The 25912-nt window shown below is 43.7% G+C and overlaps 1 protein-coding gene across 1 annotated transcript in view; it reads left to right on the top strand.

The window, feature by feature from the left end:
- Positions 1-465: 465 nt before the first annotated feature.
- Positions 466-25912, top strand: part of LOC146072847 (uncharacterized) — a 62632-nt gene continuing 37185 nt past the window's right edge. The window contains exons 1-3 of the mRNA XM_083180033.1: positions 466-519; positions 13039-13425; positions 17203-17538. Of these exons, the coding sequence (XP_083036159.1) occupies positions 483-519; positions 13039-13425; positions 17203-17538 (760 nt within the window). The 5' untranslated portion in view covers positions 466-482. The remainder of the gene's footprint in view (positions 520-13038; positions 13426-17202; positions 17539-25912) is intronic.

Genomic DNA, 25912 nt, shown 5'->3' with positions numbered 1-25912 from the left:
GCAGGTGGGGCAGATTTAACATGTGCAGGGAGAGTTACATTTGGGTGGGGTGTGTTGAAACTGAAATCTAAATTGCAGCGTAAAAATAATGCAGCCAGTATTTACCCTGCACAGAAACAAAATAACTCACACAAATCTAACTCTCTCTGCACATGTTACATCTGCCCCACCTGCAGTGCACATGGTTTTGCCCATTTTGAGAACAAAATCTGCGATCAGATCTGAATAAGGGCCAATATCTGTCCTTCACTAAAAGAATGGTGCGTTACGATGCATTATCGGGACAAATGCCATCGGCAAGCTGGATGAGGGTGGCTACATCTGTACTTCCCTATCTCTATTATTTCTAGAGTTTCACCATCCCTTACTTCCTCTTAGTTGTCATCAGATGACAAAAAATACATTTAAATAGCTTCCTGTGTACTCATTCTTCATTACTTATTATACTATATTCAGTCTCCTTACCACCGTGTACAAGGAACATGCGGCTGTTTATTTTTCTTTTTTACTGTTCCCAAGGTAAGAGAGAGATTTGAGAACCTCATAATGATTATGTTTAGGATAATATGGATGATGATAATAATGGTGATGATGAGGATGATAAGGATGATAATGGTGATATAGAGGATGATATGGATGATAATGGTGATGATGAGGATGATATGACTGATGATAATGGTGATGATGAGGATGATATGTATGATGATAATGGTGATATAGAGGATGATATGGATGATAATGGTGATGATGAGGATGATATGACTGATGATAATGGTGATGATGAGGATTATATGGATGATAATGGTGATGTAGAGGATGATAATGGTGATGATGAGGATGATATGGATGATGATAATGGTGATGATGAGGATGATATGGATGATAATGGTGATGATGAGGATGATATGTATGATGATAATGGTGATGATGAGGATGATAATGGTGATGTAGAGGATGATAATGGTGATGATGAGGATGATAATGATGATGATGAGGATGATATGGCTGCTGATAATGGTGATGATGAGGATAATATGGATGATAATGGTGATGATGGGGATGATAAGGATGATAATGGTGATGTAGAGGATGATAATGATGATGATGAGGATGATATGACTGACGATAATGGTGATGATGAGGATTATATGGATGATAATGGTGATGATGAGGATGATATGGATGATGATAATGATGATGATGAGGATGATATGTATGATGATGATATGGATGAGGATAATGGTGATGATGAGGATGATATTGATGATGATAATGGTGATGATGAGGATGATATGAATGATGATAATGGTGATGATGAGGATGATATGAATGATGATAATGGTGATGATGAGGATGATATGAATGATGATAATTGTGATGATGAGGATAATATGGATGAGGGTAATGGTGATGATGATATGAATGATGATGAGGATGATATGGATGATGATAATGGCGATGATGAGGATAATATGGATGAGGATAATGGTGATGATGAGGATAATGATGATGATGAGGATGATATGGAGATGATGAGGATAATGGTGATGATGAGGATAATATGGATGAGGATGATATGGATGAGAATAATGGTGATGATGAGGATGATATGGATGAGAATAATGGTGATGATGAGGATAATATGGATGAGGATAATGGTGATGATGAGGATAATATGGATGAGGATAATGGTGATGATGAGGATAATATGGAGGATGATAATGGTGATGATGAGGATGATATGGATGAGGATAATGGCGATGATGAGGATGATATATATGATGATAATGATGAGGATGATATGGATGTTGATAATGGCGATGATGAGGATGATATGTATGATGATAATGATGAGGATGAGGATAATGGTGATGATGAGGATGATAATGGCGATGATAAAGATGATATGTATGATGATAATGATGAGGATGATATGGATGAGGATAATGGTGATGATGAGGATGATATGGATGATGATAATGGTGATGATGAGGATAATATGGATGAGGATAATGGTGATGATGAGGATGATAATGGTGATGATGAGGATGATATGGATGATGATAATGGCGATGATGAGGATGATCATGGTGATGATGAGGATGATATGGATGATGATAATGGCGATGATGAGGATGATATGTATAATGATAATGATGAGGATGATATGGATGAGGATAATGGTGATGATGAGGATAATGGTGATGATGAGGATGATATGGATGATGATAATGGCGATGATGAGGATAATATGGATGAGGATAATGGTGATGATGAGGATGATAATGGTGATGATGAGGATGATATGGATGATGATAATGGCGATGATGAGGATGATCATGGTGATGATGAGGATGATATGGATGATGATAATGGCGATGATGAGGATGATATGTATAATGATAATGATGAGGATGATATGATGAGGATAATGGTGATGATGAGGATAATGGTGATGATGAGGATTATATGGATGATGATAATGGTGATGAGGATGATATGGATGATAATGGTGATGATGAGGATGATATGGATGATGATAATGGTGATGATGAGGATGATATGGATGATAATGGTGATGATGAGGATGGTATGGATGATAATGGTGATGATTAGGATGGTATGGATGATAATGGTGATGATGAGGATGGTATGGATGATAATGGTGATGATGAGGATGATAATGGTGATGATGAGGATGATATGGATGATGATAATGGTGATGATGAGGATGATATGGATGATAATGGTGATGATGAGGATGGTATGGATGATAATGGTGATGATGAGGATGGTATGGATGATAATGGTGATGATGAGGATGGTATGGATGATAATGGTGATGATGAGGATGGTATGGATGATAATGGTGATGATGAGGATGGTATGGATGATAATGGTGATGATGAGGATGGTATGGATGATAATGGTGATGATGAGGATGATATGGATGATGATAATGGTGAAGATGAGGATGATATGGATGATGATAATGGTGATGATGACGATGATATGGATGATGATGAGGATGATATGGATGATGATGAGGATGATATGGATGAGGATAATGGTGATGATGAGGATGATCATGGTGATGATGAGGATGATATGGATGATGATAATGGCGATGATGAGGATGATATGTATAATGATAATGATGAGGATGATATGGATGAGGATAATGGTGATGATGAGGATAATGGTGATGATGAGGATGATAATGGCGATGATAAAGATGATATGTATAATGATAATGATGAGGATGATATGGATGAGGATAATGGTGATGATGAGGATAATGGTGATGATGAGGATGATATGGATGATGATAATCACGATGATGAGGATAATATGGATGAGGATAATGGTGATCATGAATATATAATTCTGAAATAATATGTACAACAGATTGTAACATTACTGAAAAAATCGGAAAAACAATGACAATTCTAATGATAACAGGAACATTCTGTACCCTATGACTATAGAAGAGTGGGACCTGCTGCCAATCCACCAGAGCAGCAGTTCTCAAACTGTGGATCATTACCCCAAAGTGGGCTGTGACCATCTCCGCAGGGGTTTAAGAATCCTTGTTACAAACCGTCAGGCTGATGAATTCTGTAATCTCAGTGATCTCCCACTGCCTCTCACTCCCACCTTCTGCATCCTCCTGCCAGCCACTGCCTCAACCTCTCTTCCACTGTCACCCCCCACATCTCCCTGCTACCCAGTGCCTTTCCCTGTCATTCACTACCTCGTCATGGCCTCTCAATGTTTTCACAGCAGGTATAAATGTTATCATGCACATGAATATATAAAAAAAACATGTACAGTGCAGTACAGACTCAAACAGGAGCTTGTCCCCGGTATTGTGTAAGAAATGATGTTATTACGTTACTGGTCACTTCCCTTCTGTTTTGTGCTTACACAGTGCTGCCATGCGTGAGTGGTCTGCAGACCACATATATGTGGTGACCATTATGCAGTAACTTGCCAAGGTCCTGTAATAATTTTTATTGGCACTAACTACCCAGGTGTCTCTTTAACAGATGACTACATCAGTTATTCTGGGTGCCAACATAAAAAAAATAGCAAAAGTTTTAAGAGAAGAAAGGTACAGAAAAGAGCAGGGGCATAACTAGAACTGTGTACCCCTTAGGGGAGAAAAACAGACAGGGAGAGAAAGAGAGAAAAAGACTGAGTGAGAAGGTGTCAGACGGAAAGATAGAGGGATAGCGAGAGAGAAAGAGAGAGTCAGAAAGAGACAGTGTCAGGGGAGAGAGATGGTGTCAGATAGAGTGAGTGAGGTGGTTATAGGAGAGACAGAGTACGGGAGAGAGCCGAAGAGAGAAATAGTGTCAGAGAGAGAAAATGTCAGGGAGCATAAAAGAGAGACAGTGTTAGGGATAGAGAGAATAAAGCAAGATTAAGAGTGTACAGGAGAGACAGGGTGAGCGAAGGGGGAGAGAGGGAAGGATAGGAGTGACAGGCAAAAATAGTATTATACTGTAGTGTGTCAGAGAGAGAGATGGTATCATGGAGAAAGAGGGAGAGGGACAGTGTAAGAAAGAAGGAGGGGTTTAGAAGAGACACTGTCAGAGAGAGAAGGAAAAAAAGAGAGAGGGGCATGGGCGGATGCAGGGGGCGGGGCACCCAGGCCTGTGCCCCTCCTGTCATGTCAGACATATTTTGGAGCTAAGGACCGGGGCTTTCCAACGAGCCCAGCCCCGTGTCACGATCCCCCCGGGAACCGGAGATATCGCCAGACAAAGCTAGAACGGTTTCCCCATAGGATAACATGGGACCGGATAATTCTGACCCCCACCCGGTTCCGACGGCTGCCATTTCACCCCGCAGCATCACAGAAACTCGTGGTTGATCTCATTCAAACCCAAATTGCTGGGCCTTGATACCAGGCAGGCCCATATTGGTCAATTGGTTCGGGAAATATTGTGGGTAAACAGAGTTTTTTTATTTCTGAAATGTAATTTCATGGCTGTTCATGTTCTTTGGAACCAAGCACTACAGTTTCTCGGGACCAAAGTCATGTGAAGCTCACTTAAAAGTTCTTCAATATGATACTGGTCTCATGTAAATGGGTCAGTTGGTTCCAAAGATATAGCCGGTTAAAATGAGATAGCCGGTTAAAGGGAGGGGGGGGGAGTGAATAAAGCAAGAGAGAGGGTGGCTAGAGGGAGGGAGAGTGGAGAAAGGTGAGGGGGAAGAGAGAGGGTGGGTGGATGGTCAGAGAAGGGGGGCAGAGAGACAGAGTGGGAGGAGAGCGAAATAGGGGGTGAGTAGAATAGAAAAAGGAGAGTGAGATGAAATACTGAGGGTGGGGGAGCAGAGAGAGGGGAGGGAGAGAGAGACAGGGGGGAGAGTGGTAGGAAAGTGAAAGAAAGAGGAGAGAAAGTAAGGGTGGGGGAAAGAGAGGGAGAAGGGCAAGAGGGCAAGATAGAGAAAGTGAGGGTGGGGGTACAGAGAGGAGAAAGGAGTGACAGATGGAAGAAGAGAGACACGTAAAAGGCAGTGTATGGGCAATGACTGGGGGTAATAGGGGGTGCCAAACAGGGTAGCCGGGCTTTAAATCTACAGTGTCTAGGTAGACAATCAAAATTTCAACAACCAGTCACTACAGTAGCTACTGGAGTAATCCCAGAAGACTGGAAAACAGCAAATGTAGTCCTATTGCACAAAAGTGGAACCAAGGAAGAGGTAATCAACTATCAACCAACCAGTGAGCCTTACATCAGTAGTAGGAACGGTACTTATGTATTATCTGGGCACCCAATTTTTTGATCGGGTCGGAAAAATCGGGTCGATGGCATCGCATGCAACAAAATTGCATGCGATGCGATGCGATGGATGCTATTTTTACATTGGATTCAATGTTAAATGGTCCCTGAGACCCGATTTTACATTGGGTCCAATGTTAAATGCCCCCCCAGACCCCATTTTTTATTGTATACCCACACTGTTCATACCCCCACTATCCAAGTGGGCATGGAGTTGATTTTATATAGTGTGGCGTGCACAGCGGGCCACCGAGCCCGAAGCGTGGCGAGCGGCCGCGGAATACATGTTAAGTAATCCGCATCCCCTCGCGGGGCTCGCTGCGCTCGCCACGCTTCGGGCTCGGTGGCTTGCTGCGCTCGCCACACTATATATAATATACTCCATGCCCACTTGGATAGCGGGGGTATGAACAGGGTGGGTATACAATAAAAAATGGGGTCTGGGGGGCATTTAACATTGGACCCAATGTAAAAATCGCGTCCATCGCATCGCATGCGATTTGGTTGCATGCGATACGATCGACCCGATTTTTCCGAAAAAAAATCGGGTCCATCACATCTGATTGTATGCCTTAAGGCATAAAATAAAAAAAATCGGGCGCCCAGATATTACATAAGTACCGTAGGAACATTGATGGAAACACCCTTAAAACAAAGAGTTGTAGGATCTACTAAAGGAAGATCATGTCAAACAAATATTATTGACTTTTTTGACTGGGTGACTAAAGTAATAGATCAAGGTGGGGCTGTAGATGTAGCTTATCTAGACTGTTAAATAAACTTGAAAGCTTGGGATAGGATTCTAAGATGGTTGAATGGATAAGAGCGTTGTTGCAGGACAGAAAACAGAGAGTTGTAGGAAATGGAGTACAGTCAAAGGAGGAAAACGTTACCCCAGGTATCTGTACTTGGACCAGTGCTTTTTAATATGGTTATTGGTGATATTGCAAATTGAATTGAGGGTAAAAATGTGCATTTTTGCAGATGACACAATGGTATGCAACAGGGTAGACACACCAGGAGGGGTAAAACAAATGATTGATGATCTAGGTAGATTAGAGGAATGGTCAAGAGCATGGCAACTACAGTTTAATGCCAAAAAAATGCAAAATCATGCACTTGGGTTGCAAAAATCCAAAGACTCAATATAGTATAAATGGCACTATAATGGAAACTACTGAGGGAGAGAGGGATCTAGGTGTCACTATTTCAGGGGACTTAAAGGCAGGTAGGCAATGTAACAAAGCAATGAAGAAGGCAAGTCAGATGCTTGGTTGCATAGGGAGAGGTATCAGCAGTAGAAAGAAAGAAGTAATAATGCCACTGTATAGGTCATTGGTACGACCTCATCTAGAGTATTGTGTTCAGTTCTGGAGGCCATATCTCCAGAAGGATATAAATACATTAGAGACTGTACAAAGAAGAGCAACTAAAATGGTGCATGGCCTACATCACAAAACGTACCAGGAAAGACTAAAATATCTTAATATGTATACTTTAGAGCAGAGAAGGGAAAGGGGGGACATGATAGAAACTTTCAAATATATCAAGGGCTTTAACAAGGTACAGGTGGGAGACATTCTTCACAGGAAGAGGAGCAGCAGAACACGAGGACATGCACTGAAACTAGAGGGAGGAAGATTCAGGTGGGAGACATTAGTCACAGGAAGAGGAGCAACAGAACACAAGGACATGCACTGACACTAGAGGGAGGAAGGTACAGGTGGGAGACATTCTTCACAGGAAGAGGAGCAGCAGAACACGAGGACATGCACTGACACTAGGGGGAGGAAGGTACAGGTGGGAGACTTTCTTCACAGGAAGAGGAGCAGCAGAACACGAGGACATGCACTGAAACTAGAGGGAGGAAGATTCAGGGGAAATGTGAGGAAGAATTACTTCACAGAAAGAGTAGTAGATAAGTGGAATAGCCTCCCATCAGAGGTGGTAGAGGCAAATACAGTAGTACAATGTAAACATGCTTGGGATAAGCATATTGATATCCTTACAAAAAAATTAAGGATCAAATATGGTTTGAGGTAACATGTTTAAAAAAGGGCAGACTAGATGGGCCAAGTGAAAGGGTAGGTTCAACCACCACCAGCGTAGGATAAATAAAATAATACTTCCCTTCTGTGGGTATAATTCCTTCTCTGTATACACTTGTATTAGTCGTACGTATCCTCTGCTCAACTTATATTCATTTGTACATGAAAAAAGAGCATATATATAACATAGTGTATACTGTTTAATATAGGGGTATCACATACATATAAAACATCAAAAACATCAATATAAAATTTGCACACAATAAAATTCCAAAGTGGCTAGTGCATAGGTTAAAGAACTTTGAGGTAGTTACCAGATGGCCAGTGAACCATAAATAAATATAGTTCAAAGTGAGCATGCAAGAATGATTCCACGATCGCCCGGGCACAATCAGGATCACACGCTGCTGCAGGATAACAGTCCCCCAGTCCAGTCCAATGCCTCTGCCCGCCGACGCGTTTCAGACTCGATCTGAGTCCTTTTTCAAGGCTTGTCCTTGTGTGCATATGTCCATTCTTTTATGTGGTTCAAATCTCGCGGTGTCACGCGAAAAACCCGGCACTTCCGGGTTCGCGGCACCGCGATGACGCATGTGACAGCGTCTCCGTCATCACGCCTAGCTACGCGAGATCCCGATACTTCCGGGTTCGCGTGAGCGCACTGACGTCCATGGTAGCGTCCGCGTCACTCCATGATGACGCTCCGATTGGCTCCCTTCATCTGCTCTATTCTGGGCTTCTCCTGTGCCCGATCATGTGATCACTGCCACTCTCACATGATCGGGAGATGAAGCCTTTAATGCATGATTTGCTTCCGCCCATACAAACTGTGGGCATACGTATTTTACCTTAGATAAGGAGAGATAAAAACGGAATAAATACAAGATAAAATCACTATAGAAAAAGACATGATTAAAATATGTTGGTAAAACCATTTATAAAAACCATTTTAACTCAAAGTCTGAGTTAATACCATTGGGTTTTAAAGTATTAAAATTGTAGATAGTTTGCATTTCTACCCTTGCCAGTTGGGCATCTGTGTCCCTACGGCGACAATGGCCTTCCACGTATTTGATTCCCAAGAATATCTTGATTTCATTAGGGGAACTATTGTGGTGTTTTTTAAAATGTGAAGGGAGGGAATGCGTTTCTATTCCCTTCTTGATATTCCTGATGTGCTCACTTAATCGGATCTTAAGTGGCCGGGATGTTCTGCCAATGTAGAATAAATTACATGTACACCCAATGGTATATACCACGTTTTTGGTATTGCATGTGATAAATTCCCTAATTTGGTGTTCCTTTCCATTGATATTTATTTTTTCCACCTTTCTATCCCCCTTAATATTAATACACGCACAACAGCTTCCGCATCGGTGAAACCCCTTGGTTCTTATTTGACGTCTCTCTAAGTTAGATGGATGCATACTTTTAGTCACAGGAGAAGCCCAGAATAGAGCAGATGAAGGGAGCCAATCGGAGCGTCATCATGGAGTGACGCGGACGCTACCATGGACGTCAGTGCGCTCACGCGAACCCGGAAGTATCGGGATCTCGCGTAGCTAGGCGCGAGGACGGAGACGCTGTCACATGCGTCATCGCGGTGCCGCGAACCCGGAAGTGCCGGGTTTTTCGCGTGACACCGCGAGATTTGAACCACATAAAAGAATGGACATATGCACACAAGGACAAGCCTTGAAAAAGGACTCAGATCGAGTCTGAAACGCGTCGGCGGGCAGAGGCATTGGACTGGACTGGGGGACTGTTATCCTGCAGCAGCGTGTGATCCTGATTGTGCCCGGGCGATCGTGGAATCATTCTTGCATGCTCACTTTGAACTATATTTATTTATGGTTCACTGGCCATCTGGTAACTACCTCAAAGTTCTTTAACCTATGCACTAGCCACTTTGGAATTTTATTGTGTGCAAATTTTATATTGATGTTTTTGATGTTTTATATGTATGTGATACCCCTATATTAAACAGTATACACTATGTTATATATATGCTCTTTTTTCATGTACAAATGAATATAAGTTGAGCAGAGGATACGTACGACTAATACAAGTGTATACAGAGAAGGAATTATACCCACAGAAGGGAAGTATTATTTTATTTATCCTACGCTGGTGGTGGTTGAACCTACCCTTTTTCTATTGCATACGTCTCTGGGTGTCTGAGAAACACCCCCAGGTGATACCCACCCTAGCATAAGGTGCGCACATACTAATTGCACTTGCCCTCTTGTGATTGTAGATGGGCCAAGTGGTTCTTATCTGCCGTCAAATTCTATGTTTCTATGTAACTATTGGTCGACAGTCAAAAGGTCAACACGGTCAGAAGGTGAACATGGTCAAAAAAACGACAGTTAAATGGTCGACATGGTCAAAAGGCCGACATTGAAAAAGTCGACAGGCGTTTTCATGATTTTTTTAAAAAAAAATGACATGTTCATACTTTACTATTCACGTAGGCATAGAGTTAGAGTACAATAATGTGCCCTAAAAAACTTTTTCAGTGTTGACCTTTTTACCACGTCGACCTTTTCAATTTCCACCTTTTGACCCTGTCGACCTTTTGAATGATGACCATTTGAATGTCGACCTTTTGACCCCATTAACCTTTTGACTGTTTACTTTTTAAAACCTGACGACCTTTTAACTGTCAATCATTTGACCCTGTCGACCAGTAGTTGTCGACCTTTTAATTGTAGACCTACACACTGTAGATCTACGAGACCAAACCTGGCAAACAGATGCTCTGTGACCAATGGTGGCATCTAGAGACGCCCAAGGGGATATGGTCATTGGGTCACCAGCATGATGGTAGACAAGCATGAGGTCGACATGCATTTAGGTCGACATGACTTAAGGTAGTCATGCAGGAAGGTCGACATGACTTAAGGTGTACATGGGTTAGGTCAACAGGGTCATTAGGTCGACAGGATCATTAAGTCAACATAGGTAAGGCCGACAGGGTCATTAGGTCGTCTTGGGGTTATTCACAGTTTTTGGAGCCGACATGTGCCGACAGGCGATATTTCATGCCCTACCATCCACTAGGGCATGGTGGGAGAATAAAATAGTGTGCTGAGCATAGCGAGTCATGCGAGGGGAAGCAGTGCTACGTTTTAGTGTTTATGTTGACTGTGTTGACATTCCAGTTAAAAAAAAAGTAAACTTTTTCAATGTTGACCTTACCCATGTCGACCTAATGACTAGGGCAGAGTGAAAAAATTGAAATTGATAAATTCAAAATCGGCTAGTGTGGGAAAGTTGTGACTTGACCTGAATAAGAAACGTGCAAAAGCATTTTGATCTGAGTAAACATCTTCTGTTCTGGCAAGAGGCCTAAAGTTTCACTTTTTTGGTGAAAATGACGAAAACTATGAAGAATCTCCGATCTAGTTAAAATGATGTCATGATGTCAGAGTGGTTCATTAATATACTATAGCTTAGTAAAAGAGAGTTCGAGCTTGTCCTAGTGCAAAGTGACTGACTGAGAAAAAATCCCTGTTAAATGACCCATTTTCATGGTTTCAATTGTGAATATGGTGTTTTCAGGGGAACGTGTTTTTTTTTTGGGGGGGGGGGGGGGGATTCTCTGTAATTGATGTGATCAAGAAAATAAACTTGGTGAAAAAAGAACAGGGTAAATCCCTTTTGTTTGCCTTTAATAGAATAGTGCACCTCAGTGTCTTCTAATGTCCAACACTCTTCACTGAATGCTCCAGTAAGTTCAGTAACAATGCATTATGCTCTGTTCTTTAAGTGCAAGATTTAAAACACTTCTGTTTATTGTCTTTACTTGTGGCAGTTTATTTTAAACATGAATTGGTCTGAAAAACAGTTTGCATCCCCTATGCTGGGAACATGAATGGGCTGCATTACGGCATATAGTTACGCCAAAGATAAGCCTATATATTAACAGTTAAATACGTTGCAGTGTATTATGCTGTAATAAACAAATACATCTAATGTTTAGTGATATTTAAAATGATACATTAAACAGTTTATACTGTTACTTGTAATATGGAGCCAGCGTACATTCGGCCTCCTATCATTTAGATAGCAGCACCAATATGGACAGGGGCGCATTGTGTCTTATCAATAAGAGTGTCTGGTTGTCAGATCTTGCTAATAAGAAATAACTGTTGCAGTCTGTTATTGAAAAACAGTAACTGTTACAATAAGTATTACAAGTAACAGTGTAAACTGTTGAATGTATCATTTTAAATATCACTAAACATTAGATGTATTTGTTTATTACATCATAATACGTAATGCAGCCCTTTCATGTTCCCAGCATAGGGGATGCAAAACTGTTTTTCAGACCAATTCATGTTTAAAATAAACTGCCACAAGTAAAGACAATAAACAGAAGTGTGTTAAATCCTGCATCTAAAGAACAGAGTGTAATGCATTGGTTACTGGACTTACTGGGGCATTCAGGAAAGAGTTTGTTGGACATTAGAAGACACAGAGGTGCACTATTCAATTAAAGGCAAACAAAAGGGATTTGCCCTGTGTTTTTTTTTTCACCAAGTTTCTTTTCATGATCACATCAACTACAGAGCCATCATCTCCCAAAAAAAAAAAAAAAACACGTTCCGGAGAAAACACCATATTCACAATTGAAACCATGAAAATGGGTCTTTAGCAGGGATTTTTTTCTCCCGCTAAAGTCAGTCACTTTGCACTGGGACAAGCTCGTACTATCTTTTTTACTATGCTAAAGTATATTAATGAACCACTCTAAGACATCCTGACATAATTATAACTAGATTGGAGCATCTTCATAGTTTTCCTCATTTTCAACAAAAAAAGTGAAACTTCAGGCCTCTTGCCAGAACAGAAGATGTTGACTCAGATCAAAAAGCTTTTGCACGTTTCTTATTCAGGTCAAGTCACAACTTTCCCACACTAGCCGATTTTGAATTTCTCAATTTCAGTTTTTTTCACTCTGCCCTACTGATGACCCTGTCGACCTAAAGTCATGTCTACCTTCTTGCATGTCGACCTTAACTCATGTCGACCTAATTGTATGTTGACCTAATGGTGTAGACCATAATGCTGGTGACCTAATGATCCCTACCCATGCTTAAAACAGTAATGCAGCATGTATAGACTCTATGTGACATATTGGAAACATACCGGAAGCTGATTGGATCATTTCTATCTGGGATTTATTACAGGGCTCAGCGGCACTTCAGGTTTTATATGTGTCCATCAGCCAAAAACCGTGACAGTGACGGAGCATGGAAACATCACCATCCCCTGCACATTCTCCTATGAGAAGGACTCTGGGCAGGATGCACAGTACAGAGTTCGCTGGGGGATATCACGAGGTTCATACTGCTCCAATATCATTGAGGATATCATTGACGCTGATGGGAACGGTAAAGGCCAATATGAAGGGAGAATCTCCAGGGTGCATGATCCTAATAACAGCCGGAGAGAATCTATCACAGTCACTGGACTGCAGCCGTCCGATGGTCCCATCATCTGCTGCAGAGTATCTCATATTAATTCCATTGACAATTACTGGAATAGTGAATACGGAACCTTTCTCCACTTTACAGGTAAAGATTCATTTCTAACCATCTATACAGGTACTTGACATCTGCAGGAAACCAGGTGGTTATTTATTGGTGTACTGTATAAAAGATGTATGGCAATAACAAATGAAAGCTGATTGAGGACAAATCGGTTTAGTTTGCATAGCGGTCACTGATATTTTGGATGACCATTATCCTCAGGTCGAATAACATCTCATATTTTATAGGTTTCTGTTTTTGGTGGAATAATTATTGACACAAAAAATAAAATAACCTGCGCATATGTGATGGTGAAGCTCTCTGTATAGTATGGCGGTCACTACAATGCCCTCTGCATTATATGGCAGTGAATGTAATACTTATTGTATTGTATGGTGGTCACTGATGCCTTCTGTATAGTATGGCGGTCACTACAATGCCCTCTGCATTATATGGCAGTCAATGTAATACTTATTGTATTGTGTGGTGGTCACTGATGCCTTCTATATAGTATGGCGGTCACTACAATGCCCTCTGCATTATATGGCAGTCAATGTAATACTTATTGTATTGTGTGGTGGTCACTGATGCCTTCTATATAGTATGGCGGTCACTACAATGCCCTCTGCATTATATGGCAGTCAATGTGATGCTGATTGTATTGTGTGGTGGTCACTGATGCCTTCTATATAGTATGGCGGTCACTACAATGCCCTCTGCATTATATGGCAGTCAATGTGATGCTCATTGTATTGTATGGTGGTCACGATTTCCTCTGTATAGTATGGCGGTCACTACAATGCCCTCTGCATTATATGGCAGTCAATGTAATACTTATTGTATTGTGTGGTGGTCACTGATGCCTTCTATATAGTATGGCGGTCACTACAATGCCCTCTGCATTATATGGCAGTCAATGTAATACTTATTGTATTGTGTGGTGGTCACTGATGCCTTCTATATAGTATGGCGGTCACTACAATGCCCTCTGCATTATATGGCAGTCAATGTGATGCTGATTGTATTGTATGGTGGTCACTGATGCCTTCTGTATAGTATGGCGGTCACTACAATGCCCTCTGCATTATATGGCAGTCAATGTGATGCTCATTGTATTGTATGGTGGTCACTGATTTCCTCTGTATAGTAACATAGTAATTAAGGCTGAAAAAAGACGTTCGTCCATCGATAGTTACCTATCTGACTAGTAGATGGAGCTAGAAATATAACCTGGAAACAATGGTGGAAGAAATATTGGTTGGTCCTGATGCTACTTGGATGCTGGTTGGAACTGATGGAACTAAAGGTGCCCACAGACGCATCAATTATCGAATGCGTTTTGTACTTTTTAAGCACAAAACGCATCTTATGTACAATTATTGGATGATGTTTATGGGCTTGTGGGATGCGATGCGCGTTCCCGGGAGCCCGATATTGTATGTCTAAAAAAGTATGTGCTGCACGTACTTTTTAGACTACATCTGAAATTTAACATTACAAACATGGGTTCATCACATCACATCGCATGCATCCAAGTGCACATCTCATAGCAAGCTGGAAGAAAAATTGTATAGAACCATTGTACAGACAAAAACGCATAGCACAGTACAATTGTAGCGTCTGTGGGCACCTTAAGAATATCTAAATCGTTGGGCACGCCTATAGAAACGCAGAGCGTACCCCTGCGAGCTCAGGCGTGTCCATGCCTGCTTGGAGTGGGCAGATCACATCACATGACGTCACCGCCTGCACCTACAATTCGCCCATCTCTGGCCAGAATAAAAATATTATTTGCGACAGGAAGAACAATCATTATTATTATTTATTTATTACCAGTTTCGGTACTTATGTAGTATCTGGGCGTCCGATTTTGTGATTGTATGCCTTACCTTAAGGCATACAATCAGATGCGATGCGATGCGATTCAATGCGATTTTGCATAGGATTCAATGTTAAGAAGGTCCTGTTCATTTCCCCACTATCCAAGTGGGCATAGAGTTGATTTTATATAGCGTGGCGAGCGCAGCGAGCCACCGAGCCCGAAGTGTGGCGAGCGAAGCGAGCCCCGTGAGGGGACGCATATTTCTTAAAAAGTATTCTGTGTCCCCTCGCGGGGCTCGCTACGCTCGCCACGCTTGAGGCTCGGTGGCTCGCTACGCTCGCCACAGGTTTGTATCCAACTCCATGCCCACTTGGATAGTGGGGAAAGGAAAAGGACCCCTTTTTCCCATTGAATTCTATGTTAAAATGGACTCAGACCATTTTAACATTGAATCCTATGGAAAAATCTTGACCATCGCATCGCATACGATTTGGTCGCATGCGATGCGATGCGATCCGATCCGATTTCTAAATCGGACGCCCAGATACTACATAAGTACCCCAGTTTCTTATATAGCGCACACATATTCCGCAGCGCTGTACAGAGAATATTTGAACATTCACATCAGTCCCTGCCCCAGTGGAGCTTACAATCTATATTCCCTACCATAGGCGTGCGCACATAGAGTATTAGGGGTGCACAGGCACCCCCTAATGCTGTGCCTGCTCTTATGAACACCTCCCTGTGGCTAGCAATACCTTTTACCAGAGATTTTTGCACAAAGAACTGTATTCCATTAAAAGCGCCCATCAATCAATTATGTGTGTTTTGCATTGTTAATTGTACTAGACCATTGTCATATCACTGCATACCTGCGTCATCCATATATGTTTTTTACTTTATTTGCATGTATTGTTACATGGTGCACCCTCTAATAAAATGTGCTGCGCATGCCTATGTTCCCTACCACATGTACACGCACACACAGACATTCTAGGGTTAATTTGTTGGGAGCCAATTAACCTACCAGTATATTTTTGGATTGTGGGAGGAAACCGGAGTACCCGGAGGAAACCCACGCAAGTACGGGGAGAATATACAAACTCCACACAGTTAGGGCCATGGTGGGAATCGATCCCGTGACCTCAGTGTTGTGAGGCAGTAATGCTAACCATTACACCATCTGTGCTGCCCCAGCATTAGATGGTGTGCGACCATTGGATGATTTTTGTTCTGGATTCATGTGGCGCAGGGTGGGGGGGGGGCAAGTGTTTGACAGGCATTCACCTGCTCGCTAGGCATCCAATATACGCAGTTTAGTGAGCAGGTCTGAATCAGGTCCAAAGTCCAGTAAGACTGCTGGGGTCTAGAAGTGTAATAACTACAGCAGAACATTCTTACCTACCCTACACCTGCAAGGTTGCCAGCCTCCAACATCTACCCCTACCGCAACTCCCCCATCATCGTGACCTTCACCCCCCCCCCCCCCCCCCCCCCCCCCCCAAAGCTGTGCAGTGCCTGTAATACCAGCATTACACTGGGGGGGGGGATGGCCACAATGATGCAATAGCAATCACTACGCCCACTCTCATGCTTCTTTGGTCAGTCCCACCTCAGACCCCTTTTGCGGCCCGCTCGCTGGCCACTCCCACCTTTTTACTGGAGCTGGCTGCCTAGCCTAAAAGTCAGCAACTCTGCAGGATTAGCCTAGGAGGTTGCACAGAACAATAGCTGGTCTGTAATAACACAGAAGAGACTGAAGCTGACAAACAGGACTTCAGTAGTACCCTGGGGTCTTCTGGGGTCTGGCTTACCACTTACTTGAGCAGCCAGACTTGGGGCAGGTGGGTAACTTAGCTGAGATTGCCTGACCAATGGCGGGTTCATTTATTTACTAGTATAAAATAGCAGATCATTCAGCAAATATTTAAAATTCATAGGTATCTGCAAATCAGTTTATTCGGTTTGTGTAATAATGTTTTCCTGTTTACTGTCTGTAGGTGACAAGTCGGTGTATCAGCTGGATGTACTGATAGCTGTCCCAGGAGTGACTGTCACCATCCCCTGCTATTACCCGCAGGAGGTCACTGGGACAGTAAAACAGGTGGCCTGGTATATAGCATACAGCGAAAAGTGTTCATTAACCTCTGAGTATGAAATATACACCTCGGGCAAAGCACCCAATCAGAAACGGTTCTCAGTGGAAAATTTTCCCACAGATGTCTCCCTGCAAATAAAGAATGTAATAACAAATGAATACTCCCATTTCTGCTGCCGTGTGACCACCAACAACAAAACATTATCCAGCAGATTCGCCACAGCGCTGGTCATTGCTGGTAAGAATACAGCCTATCCCGAGTCTGTTCAGTTTATGAAACATGTTATTAATATTATTAGCATAGAAATGCATAACCACTGTCTTTGATTTGTCTGTAGTTTATTGGGGATCTTATTTTTTTTATAATCAGCTATGTCTCTATTCTATTGAATACACAATACAATAATTTGGCAGATACTGTAATCTGTTTGATCTGGCTGGTTTGAATGAAAATCTGGTCATGGATTACAGCAAATAATAATCAATCATTTGCTCCCAAACACAGCCATTGCAGCTGAGCATATTATCTAGGGGGTTATTTTGGTTCACTCCTTCTGGCAAAATCCTTCTCAAATGGACTAAACCATGCTGCACTGCAGGGGGGCAGATGTGACGTGTGTGTGTGGGAGACGATGTGTGGCTGCTCAATACAGTGTGTACTTTTACCATTGCAATGCTGATAATCTTTCAGAATCAGAATCATCTTTATTGGCCAGGTATACTTGCGTATGCTTGGAATTTTTTGTGGTAACAGTGCAGCATCAATCAGGGAACACAAAGGGGGTGGGAAGAGAGGCATAAACATACATCACATACATTTCACATGTATCTAGAAAAGTTCGAGTTAGTATTTGGTATGTTCAATACGGTTTAGTTGGTGGACAGCTATTGGGAAGAAGCCTTTTGTAGTTCTTGTCGTCTTTGCTGGGATGGACCTAAAACGTCTGCCTGACGGAAGGGGTTCAAACAGGTTGTGGCCAGGGTGTAGCTTGTCCGCCAAGATCTTTCCTGCACGCTTATTGACCCTGGCTAGGTATAGTTCTTGGACAGTGGGGAGCTCCGCCCCAATGATCTTTTCTGCCATCCTCACCACTCTTTGCAACTTTCGTCTGTCATTCTCGTTTGCTCCTCCGAACCAGATTGTGATCGAGGAGCAAAGGACAGACTCTACTATGGCAGTGTAGAAGATGAGCAGCAGCTCCTGCGGGATGTTGAATTTCTTGAGTTGCCTCAGAAAGAACAACCGCTGCTGAGCCTTCTTGACAGTTGTAATGATGTTGGGACCCCATTTGAGGTCGCAGGAAATCTTTGTTCCTAGGAATTTGAAGGAGTCGACCCTCGACACTACTCTGTCAGATATTATGAGTGGGTGCATGGCATTTGGTTTCCTTCTGAAGTCCACCACCATCTCCACCGTTTTGAGGGGGATGAGGTCAAGGTTGTTTCCGCTACACCATTTAGTTAGCCGATCCACCTCCCGTCTGTATGCCGACTCGTTTCCATCCATGATTAGGCCGATAACCGTTGTGTCGTCTGCAAATTTTATAATTTTTACTGACTGTTCTGCTGAGGTGCAGTCGTTTGTGTAGAGGGAGAAGAGCAGGGGGGAGAGGACACATCCTTGAGGGGCACCGGTGCTAATTGTGCATGTGTTTGAAATGAATGCGCCTGCTTTCACCGCCTGTTTCCTTTCAGTCAGGAAGTCAGTGATCCAGGAGCATGTAGGTTCTGGGACTCCTAGTGAACGGAGTTTTGGCTCCAGTATGTGAGGGATGATAGTGTTGAATGCCGAGCTGAAATCAACAAATAGTATCCTTGCATAGGTGCCTGGACTGTCCAGGTGCTGTAGAATGTGGTGCAGCCCTAGGTTGACTGCATCCTCGACACTTCTGTTTGCTCGGTAGGCAAACTGCAGGGGGTCGAGGTGAGCATTTGTAACAACTCTCAGGTGGTTCAGCACCATACGTTCAAGCACTTTCATGACCACTGATGTTAGTGCAATCGGCCTGTAGTCATTGAGGTCTTTCGCAGTTGAGCTCTTGGGAACCGGGACGATAATTGAGGCTTTGAAGCAGGTGGGGACCTTGCACATTTCTAGTGAAGTGTTGAAAATCCTGGTAAAGATAGGGGCGAGCTGTGTTGCACAGGTCTTGAGGGCAGATGGAGACACTCCGTCTGGGCCTCCAGCTTTCCTAGGGTTGACCCTCTTGAACATTCCTTCTACCTCTGTTTGGTCCACCTGGAGAGTCTGGGGGTGGCAGTTTTGGAAGGAGGGTGGGCAAGCCATTTTGCCCCGGTCAGGGGTAGGACTGATGCAGGTAGCTTCCTTCTCGAACCTGCAGTAGAAATCGTTCAGCTCGTTCACTAGTTTCTGGTGCATGGTGGAGGGGGTTCGAGAGATCTTGTAGTTGGTTATAGCTTGCATGCCTCTCCAAGCTGACGCGGGGTCGTTGGTTGACAGGTTGTTCGCCAGCTTGTCTGAGAATCTTTTTTTTGCCAGCTTGATTTCCCGTGTTAGGGAGTTCCTGGCCCGTTTGTACAGGACAATATCACCACTGCGATAGGCTTCTTCCTTTGCCCGACGGAGCTTCCTGAGTTGACCGCTGAACCATGGCTTGTTGTTGTTGAAGGTGCGTGCTGTATTGATTGGCACGCACAGGTCCTCGCAGAAACTGATGTAGGCTGTCACTGTGTCGGTCAGATCGTCTAGGTTTGTAGCGGAGGATTCAAAGACTCCCCAGTCTGTGCATTCGAGACATTCCTGAAGCTTCATTTTTGCCTCGTTTGTCCAGATTTTGACTGATCTGACCACTGGTTTAGCTGACCTTAGCTTCTGGGTGTAAGTTGGTAGAAGGTGGACTATGCAATGGTCAGAGAGGCCCAGAGCTGCCCAGGGGATAGCCCGGTAAGTAGACTTGATAGTGGTGTAGCAGTGGTCTAAGGTACGTCCTTCCCTGGTGTGGCATCTGACTTGCTGTCTGTACTTCGGTAGCTCTTGGGACAGGTTGGCACTGTTGAAGTCGCCCATCACTATAAGCAGTGCTTCCGGATGTTTGAGTTCTGTGTCTGTTATCCTGGTGGCCAGTTGGAGTTGGGCTTCTTTCGCATTTCCTTGGGGAGGTATATACACCCCCACCAGGACTATTGAGGCAAATTCCCGGGGGGAGTAGAATGGGTTGCATTTAATGATGAGTGTCTCTAGTTGAGGGCTGCTTGATTTACTCAGAGTTTTTACGTCGGTGCACCACCCTTCATTTATAAAGAAGCAGATACCTCCTCCCTTGGTTTTTCCGGTGAGCTCCTTGTCGCGGTCAGCCCTGAGGAGACTGTAGCCCGGCAGCATCACCGAGGAGTCGGCAATGAGTTCATCTAGCCATGTCTCAGTAAAGCATAGGATAGATGAGCCAGCAGTGCCTGATCTTGCATCATTTATGAGCAGGGACAGCTCATCCATCTTGTTTACAAGGGATCGGGTGTTCGAGAGTAGGATAGCTGGGAGTGCAGATCTGTGACCTCTGCGTCTCCACTTAACTAGGGCCCCAGCACGGCGGCCCCTCTTGCGAGTCCTGAGCCTCACATATCTTCCTGTCAGCCTAGCTGTTAGGTGGGGGGCCCCTCCAGGCCACTTGGCGGTGGTAGGGGCATGTCTGTTCCTACTGGAGGGAGCCAGCGGCCTGGCTGGGTTTGCCCTCATTGTTGTCAGGGGCTCAGTTCTGGCTATCTTCTCAGGTGGGCACTGAGTCACACCACTTCCTTTTTGGGCCCCCATAAGTAGGCCCCGGGGGTTTACTTTTCTGCTACCTCTGTGAATGGTTCTCCATGGTTGCCGGTCCACTCTCCAGCAACTGCCATTCAACTTTGCTGCATCCTTTCTGCACAGGGCAGCAAGGGCAGCATGGACTGTGAGGGCTGCCGATCTGCCCACGTCCCGCTCCGTCAGGCTCATATGGGTGGTCTGCACCAGGGGTGAGCTCCATTTCAGAAGGGCTTCTCTGCTGTGCTTGGTTACCACACTTGGCAGGGTCATCACACTCAAGGACAAGGACAGGGGGAGACAAGGGGAGACATGTAGTTTGGTTGAGCTGCACAGCTTTCTTTACTGGGGTCAGTTTTGTCATGCCCCTTCCCCACGAGGGCATTCACCTCATGTCCCTGTTGGCAAAATGACAGGGGAGGCATTTCTCTTTCTGGCACAGGGCACCAAAAGTCTACTTATGGCCCTGCTGGTAGCAGGAAAGGAAACAGACAGTTGTAGTAAATAGAGTGCATTCTATGAAGCAAATGGTACTAAAGGAAAATTATGTATTTATGCAGATGACACAAAGGTATGCACCAGGGTAGACACACCTGATTCGGTATGAAATCCTGACGGTCAAAATCCCGACAGGGTCAAAATCCCGAATGGGTCATAATACCGACATGGACAAAATCCCGACAAGGTCAAAATCCCGACATTTAAAATCCCGACAAGGTCAAAATACCGACACATAGAAAGTACAGGTGAAACAGTCAACATGACTTTGGGTCGACAGGTCGCGAGGTCAACATGGGTTTTTTCGCTGTTTTTTTTACCCAAATGTCGACACAGTCAACATGGACACAGTTGGAAGTGAACCGCAGCCCCTTGCATCGCTTGCAATGCTTCGCGCAAACTATTTTATTCTCCCACCACGCTGTAGTGGATGGTAGGGCATGAAATACCGCCTGTTGGCACATGTCGTGTGAAAAAACAGTGAAAAAACCAATGTCGACCTTGCGATCTGTTGACAGAAAGTCATGTTGACTGTTTGACCTGTACTTTCTATATGTCGGTATTTTGACCTTGTCGGGATTTTAAATGTCGGGATTTTGTCCTTGTTGGGATTTTGTCCTTGTCGGGATTTTGACCATCGGGTTTTTGACTGCATCCTGACACACCAGGAGGGGTAACACAAATGATTGAGGATCATTTTGAACCGCTGCCTGTATCTTGCGGAGAAACACGTCAAGGATCCCATATTTGGACACTTGTCAACCCAGCTCTCATTTGCAGAGACCCCCAGCTACCCCTGGAAACTGCACGCTAATGAGCTAAAACATCTCCTTCCTTGAAAGTGGCACACAGCCGACGGCAGAACCTGCTTACTCAGACAGCCGGACACGGAAGACCTGCTTAAACCACACAGGTCAGTGAGGTTGCTCCCCGCCACGCTACAAACATCTAGGCTCGCTGTCATCTGCTGGAGCCAGGCGGGTGGTAGCGAACCCACACAGAGGTCCACTGCAGGAATCGTGTAAACTGCCCTAACAACATAAGAGGAATTGCTCCTATTACATTTATTGGTGCAAAAAATATCTCCTGTGAGCCCTTTATAAAACAAGGAACACTCTATTATATTGGTTGCATTTACCCTTCAACTATAAATCTTTTACCAAAATCGGTTTAACCCTTTGGAGCTTACAGGGTCAACACCAACTGACTCTTTATGCATACCAATTAAATATTCCACATCTGTACAGAACTACCATCTAGAGTTGGGTTGTATCAACAAAGTAACAAGTGTTATCATTGGCCCATGCCTTGATTTGCATCCTATTGAGGATAATCTTTATTAAGATACTGTGTACTGTGATTTTATATGTAATTTTATTGTTTTTCTTTTCTATATAATACATTTTTATATGAAGTTTTTGAAATACTATTCAGATGTGTGGCGCTCTCTTTTGAGTTAGATATACTTCAGTAAATATATTTTTATATACATATAACTAATTGATTGTTAACTCCTAATTACATTTCCATTTTCAAGTGGCAATTTCCAAAATTGCCTTTGGGAGCAGCCATAGCACATAATTTTATATATAGCCAACGCAGATTGGTGTGGAGACTGATTAGCGGAGCTTAGGTAGTGTTGTTGCGCCCGATTGATGTTGTTTTGATTGAGGATCTAGGTAAACTGAAGGAATGGTCAAGAGCAAGGCAACTACAATTGAATGCTAAAATGAAAAATCATGCTCTTGGGTCTCAAAAACTGAAACACTAAATATAGGGGGTATGCAATCCTGGTCAGAATTAGTATTTGGGTGATATTTTCGCTAATTTCTTGAAAAATGTCAGTCGTTAAATGATCGCGTATGCAATCTAATGTTTCTAGGACAGTCTTTATATTTTCGCTTGATTTTGGTTATTGTTTTCTTCGTTCGTCGATGTGGTGTTTTTGTGTCCGAACGTGACGATTTTACCTCAAATTGTCGTTAAATGTCAGGAAGCCTATTCAATGTCTTCTCTTCGACCTCTTAACGTCAGCTTCTGAATCTGTTTTAGTCCACCCTATCCAGACATTTTATGAAGTCGTTGTAAGTATATTTTTAACTATGTACACAGTAATGATGGCAGACATGTTTCTAACTATACTAGTTTGTATTTGTTTTGGATGGAATCCTCAATTTTGAAGCTGTTTCACGTGTCGACCAATCATTTCTGTCTTTTTCCCTTTGTTGGTATATGTTAGGGAAGATTTTCCCATGATGCTTTTGTGTGTTGTTGTTGGCTATTGTTTATTTTTCCCATCATCCCTTTTGAGTACCTCTGAGATCTCACTCCTGTACTGAGACTTCGGGGAGATAACAGCATTGTGCAGTTATCTCAGTATTGTGCAGTAGGCTAATTTGCGTTTTTATTAATATACAAATACTTTTTAACATAGACTACAATAATGGAGCCTTTCTCTAGCACAGTTGCAGTGTTCCTTAGTGAGGTCCTTTTGGTGCGTCGGCGTCGTCATGAGCATCAGTCTGGTGGCAGAAAGACTACTGCGCAGAGATTGGCTGCATTGGGTGAGTCTGTGCGGGTGTCCATTCCACGTCCATGCCAGTATCGTACTAGGCGTGTACTGGACTCTCTGAGGTGGAAGTGATATCAACATATCGCTTGTCCACTGCAGAAATCTATTCGCTGTATGAGCTTTTGGAACCAGACCTGGAACTACGGTCTAACCATGCAATTTCTGGTTTCCAGAAATTGCTTTGTACACTTCATTTTTCGCAACCGAAAACACTTCCATTCTCTGAGTGTACAGGTGGTGTGTGATGCCAATATGCGCATTTTGGATCTTGTTGTGGGTTTTCCTGGGTCAACCTATGACTCCTTCATCCTGAGCCTATGTTCCTGGATTTTGAAACAGGGAAAATGCCAGACAGCTTGTTGTTAGGTATGTATACTTGTTTGCTGTGCTTCATTTTAAATTGTAATTGTGTATATATACAGTATATATATATATATATATATATATATATATATATATATATATATATATCTCTTATATATTTGGCTACATCTGTCAATCAAAGTGTGTCTGGAGCTGTAACGCTGGGTGGAGCCTCTGACTCACATGACTGACTCACATGACAGAGAACCAGCCCAGTGAGCCCACAGACAGTGCCAGACACCCTCTGCCTCTCCATGTTACACAGCAAAGACACAGCTATTCACCAGACACACCAGGTGAGCGCCCCACACCTCCATACCTCCCAACATGACCCTCTCCAGGAGGGACAGAATGCTCTGTTTGTGGACTTCCATCTTAATTTATGATTGTCATCACCTGTCATTTTAAACAGGGTAATTTATAAGAAAGGTGTTTAAGCACAGGTGATGGTAATCCATAAATTAAGAAGAAAGTCCAGAAACAGACAGAGCAATGTGTCCCTCCTGGAGAGGGTCATGTTGGGAGGTATGCACCTCCCACCCTCCCCCCCCCCATTCATGGCATCCCCACGTTTAAATGGCACATGCAAAACACTGACATGGCTATGGTCGACAATGAAAAAGGTTGACAAGATTTATTTTTCACTTTTTCAATGTTTTCATATTCATTCTCATGTGTCTACATGGACACCAATGAAGTGCCACACTTATGTCAACATTTACATGTGTTGGCCTTTCTGTGTTGATTTTTTCTTGTGGCGATTCGTGGCACCCCCCGCGACCCCCCTCCCGCGATTTGCAGCACACCCCCCGCAATTCGTGGCACCCCCGGTGACTCCCGCGATTCGCGGCCCCACCCCGTGACACACCCCCCCTCCAACGATTCGCGCCAACCCCCCGGGCCCCCCCTCCCGCGGTTCACAGTGCCCCCCACGACCCCCCCTACCGCGATTCCCCACCCCTGACCCCCCCTCCTGTCATTGCGGCAACCCCCCGCCCCCGTGACCCACCCTCCCGCGATTCACTGCAACCCCCGCGCCCCCCCCCCCCTCCCACGATTCGCGGCACCCACACACCACCCCCTTGTGACCCCCCCTCCCGCAATTCACGGCATCCACCCACGACCCCTCCTCCCGTGATTCGCGGACACCCCTCACCTCCTCCCTCCCCGCCCACCCCCGCGCGTGATTCACGGCAACCCCAGGATTAAATGGCACATGCAAAACACTGGCTCGGCTATGGTCGACAATGAAAAAGGTTGACATGAGTTTTTGAAGATTTATTTTTCTTTTTTTTAATGTTTTCATATTCATTCTCATGTGTCGACATGGACACCGATGAAGTGCCACACTTATGTCAACATTTACATGTGTTGAACTTTCTGTGTTGATTTTTTCTTGTAGCAATTTTTTTCCAGTGACAACTA

This window comes from Crinia signifera, chromosome 4 (assembly GCF_055691185.1).
Source record: "Crinia signifera chromosome 4, ASM5569118v1, whole genome shotgun sequence".
In the NCBI taxonomy this organism is placed as follows: Eukaryota; Metazoa; Chordata; class Amphibia; order Anura; family Myobatrachidae; genus Crinia; species Crinia signifera.
The sequence above is the reverse complement of the archived record's forward strand: the minus strand, read 5'-3'. Positions and strand labels throughout refer to the sequence as shown.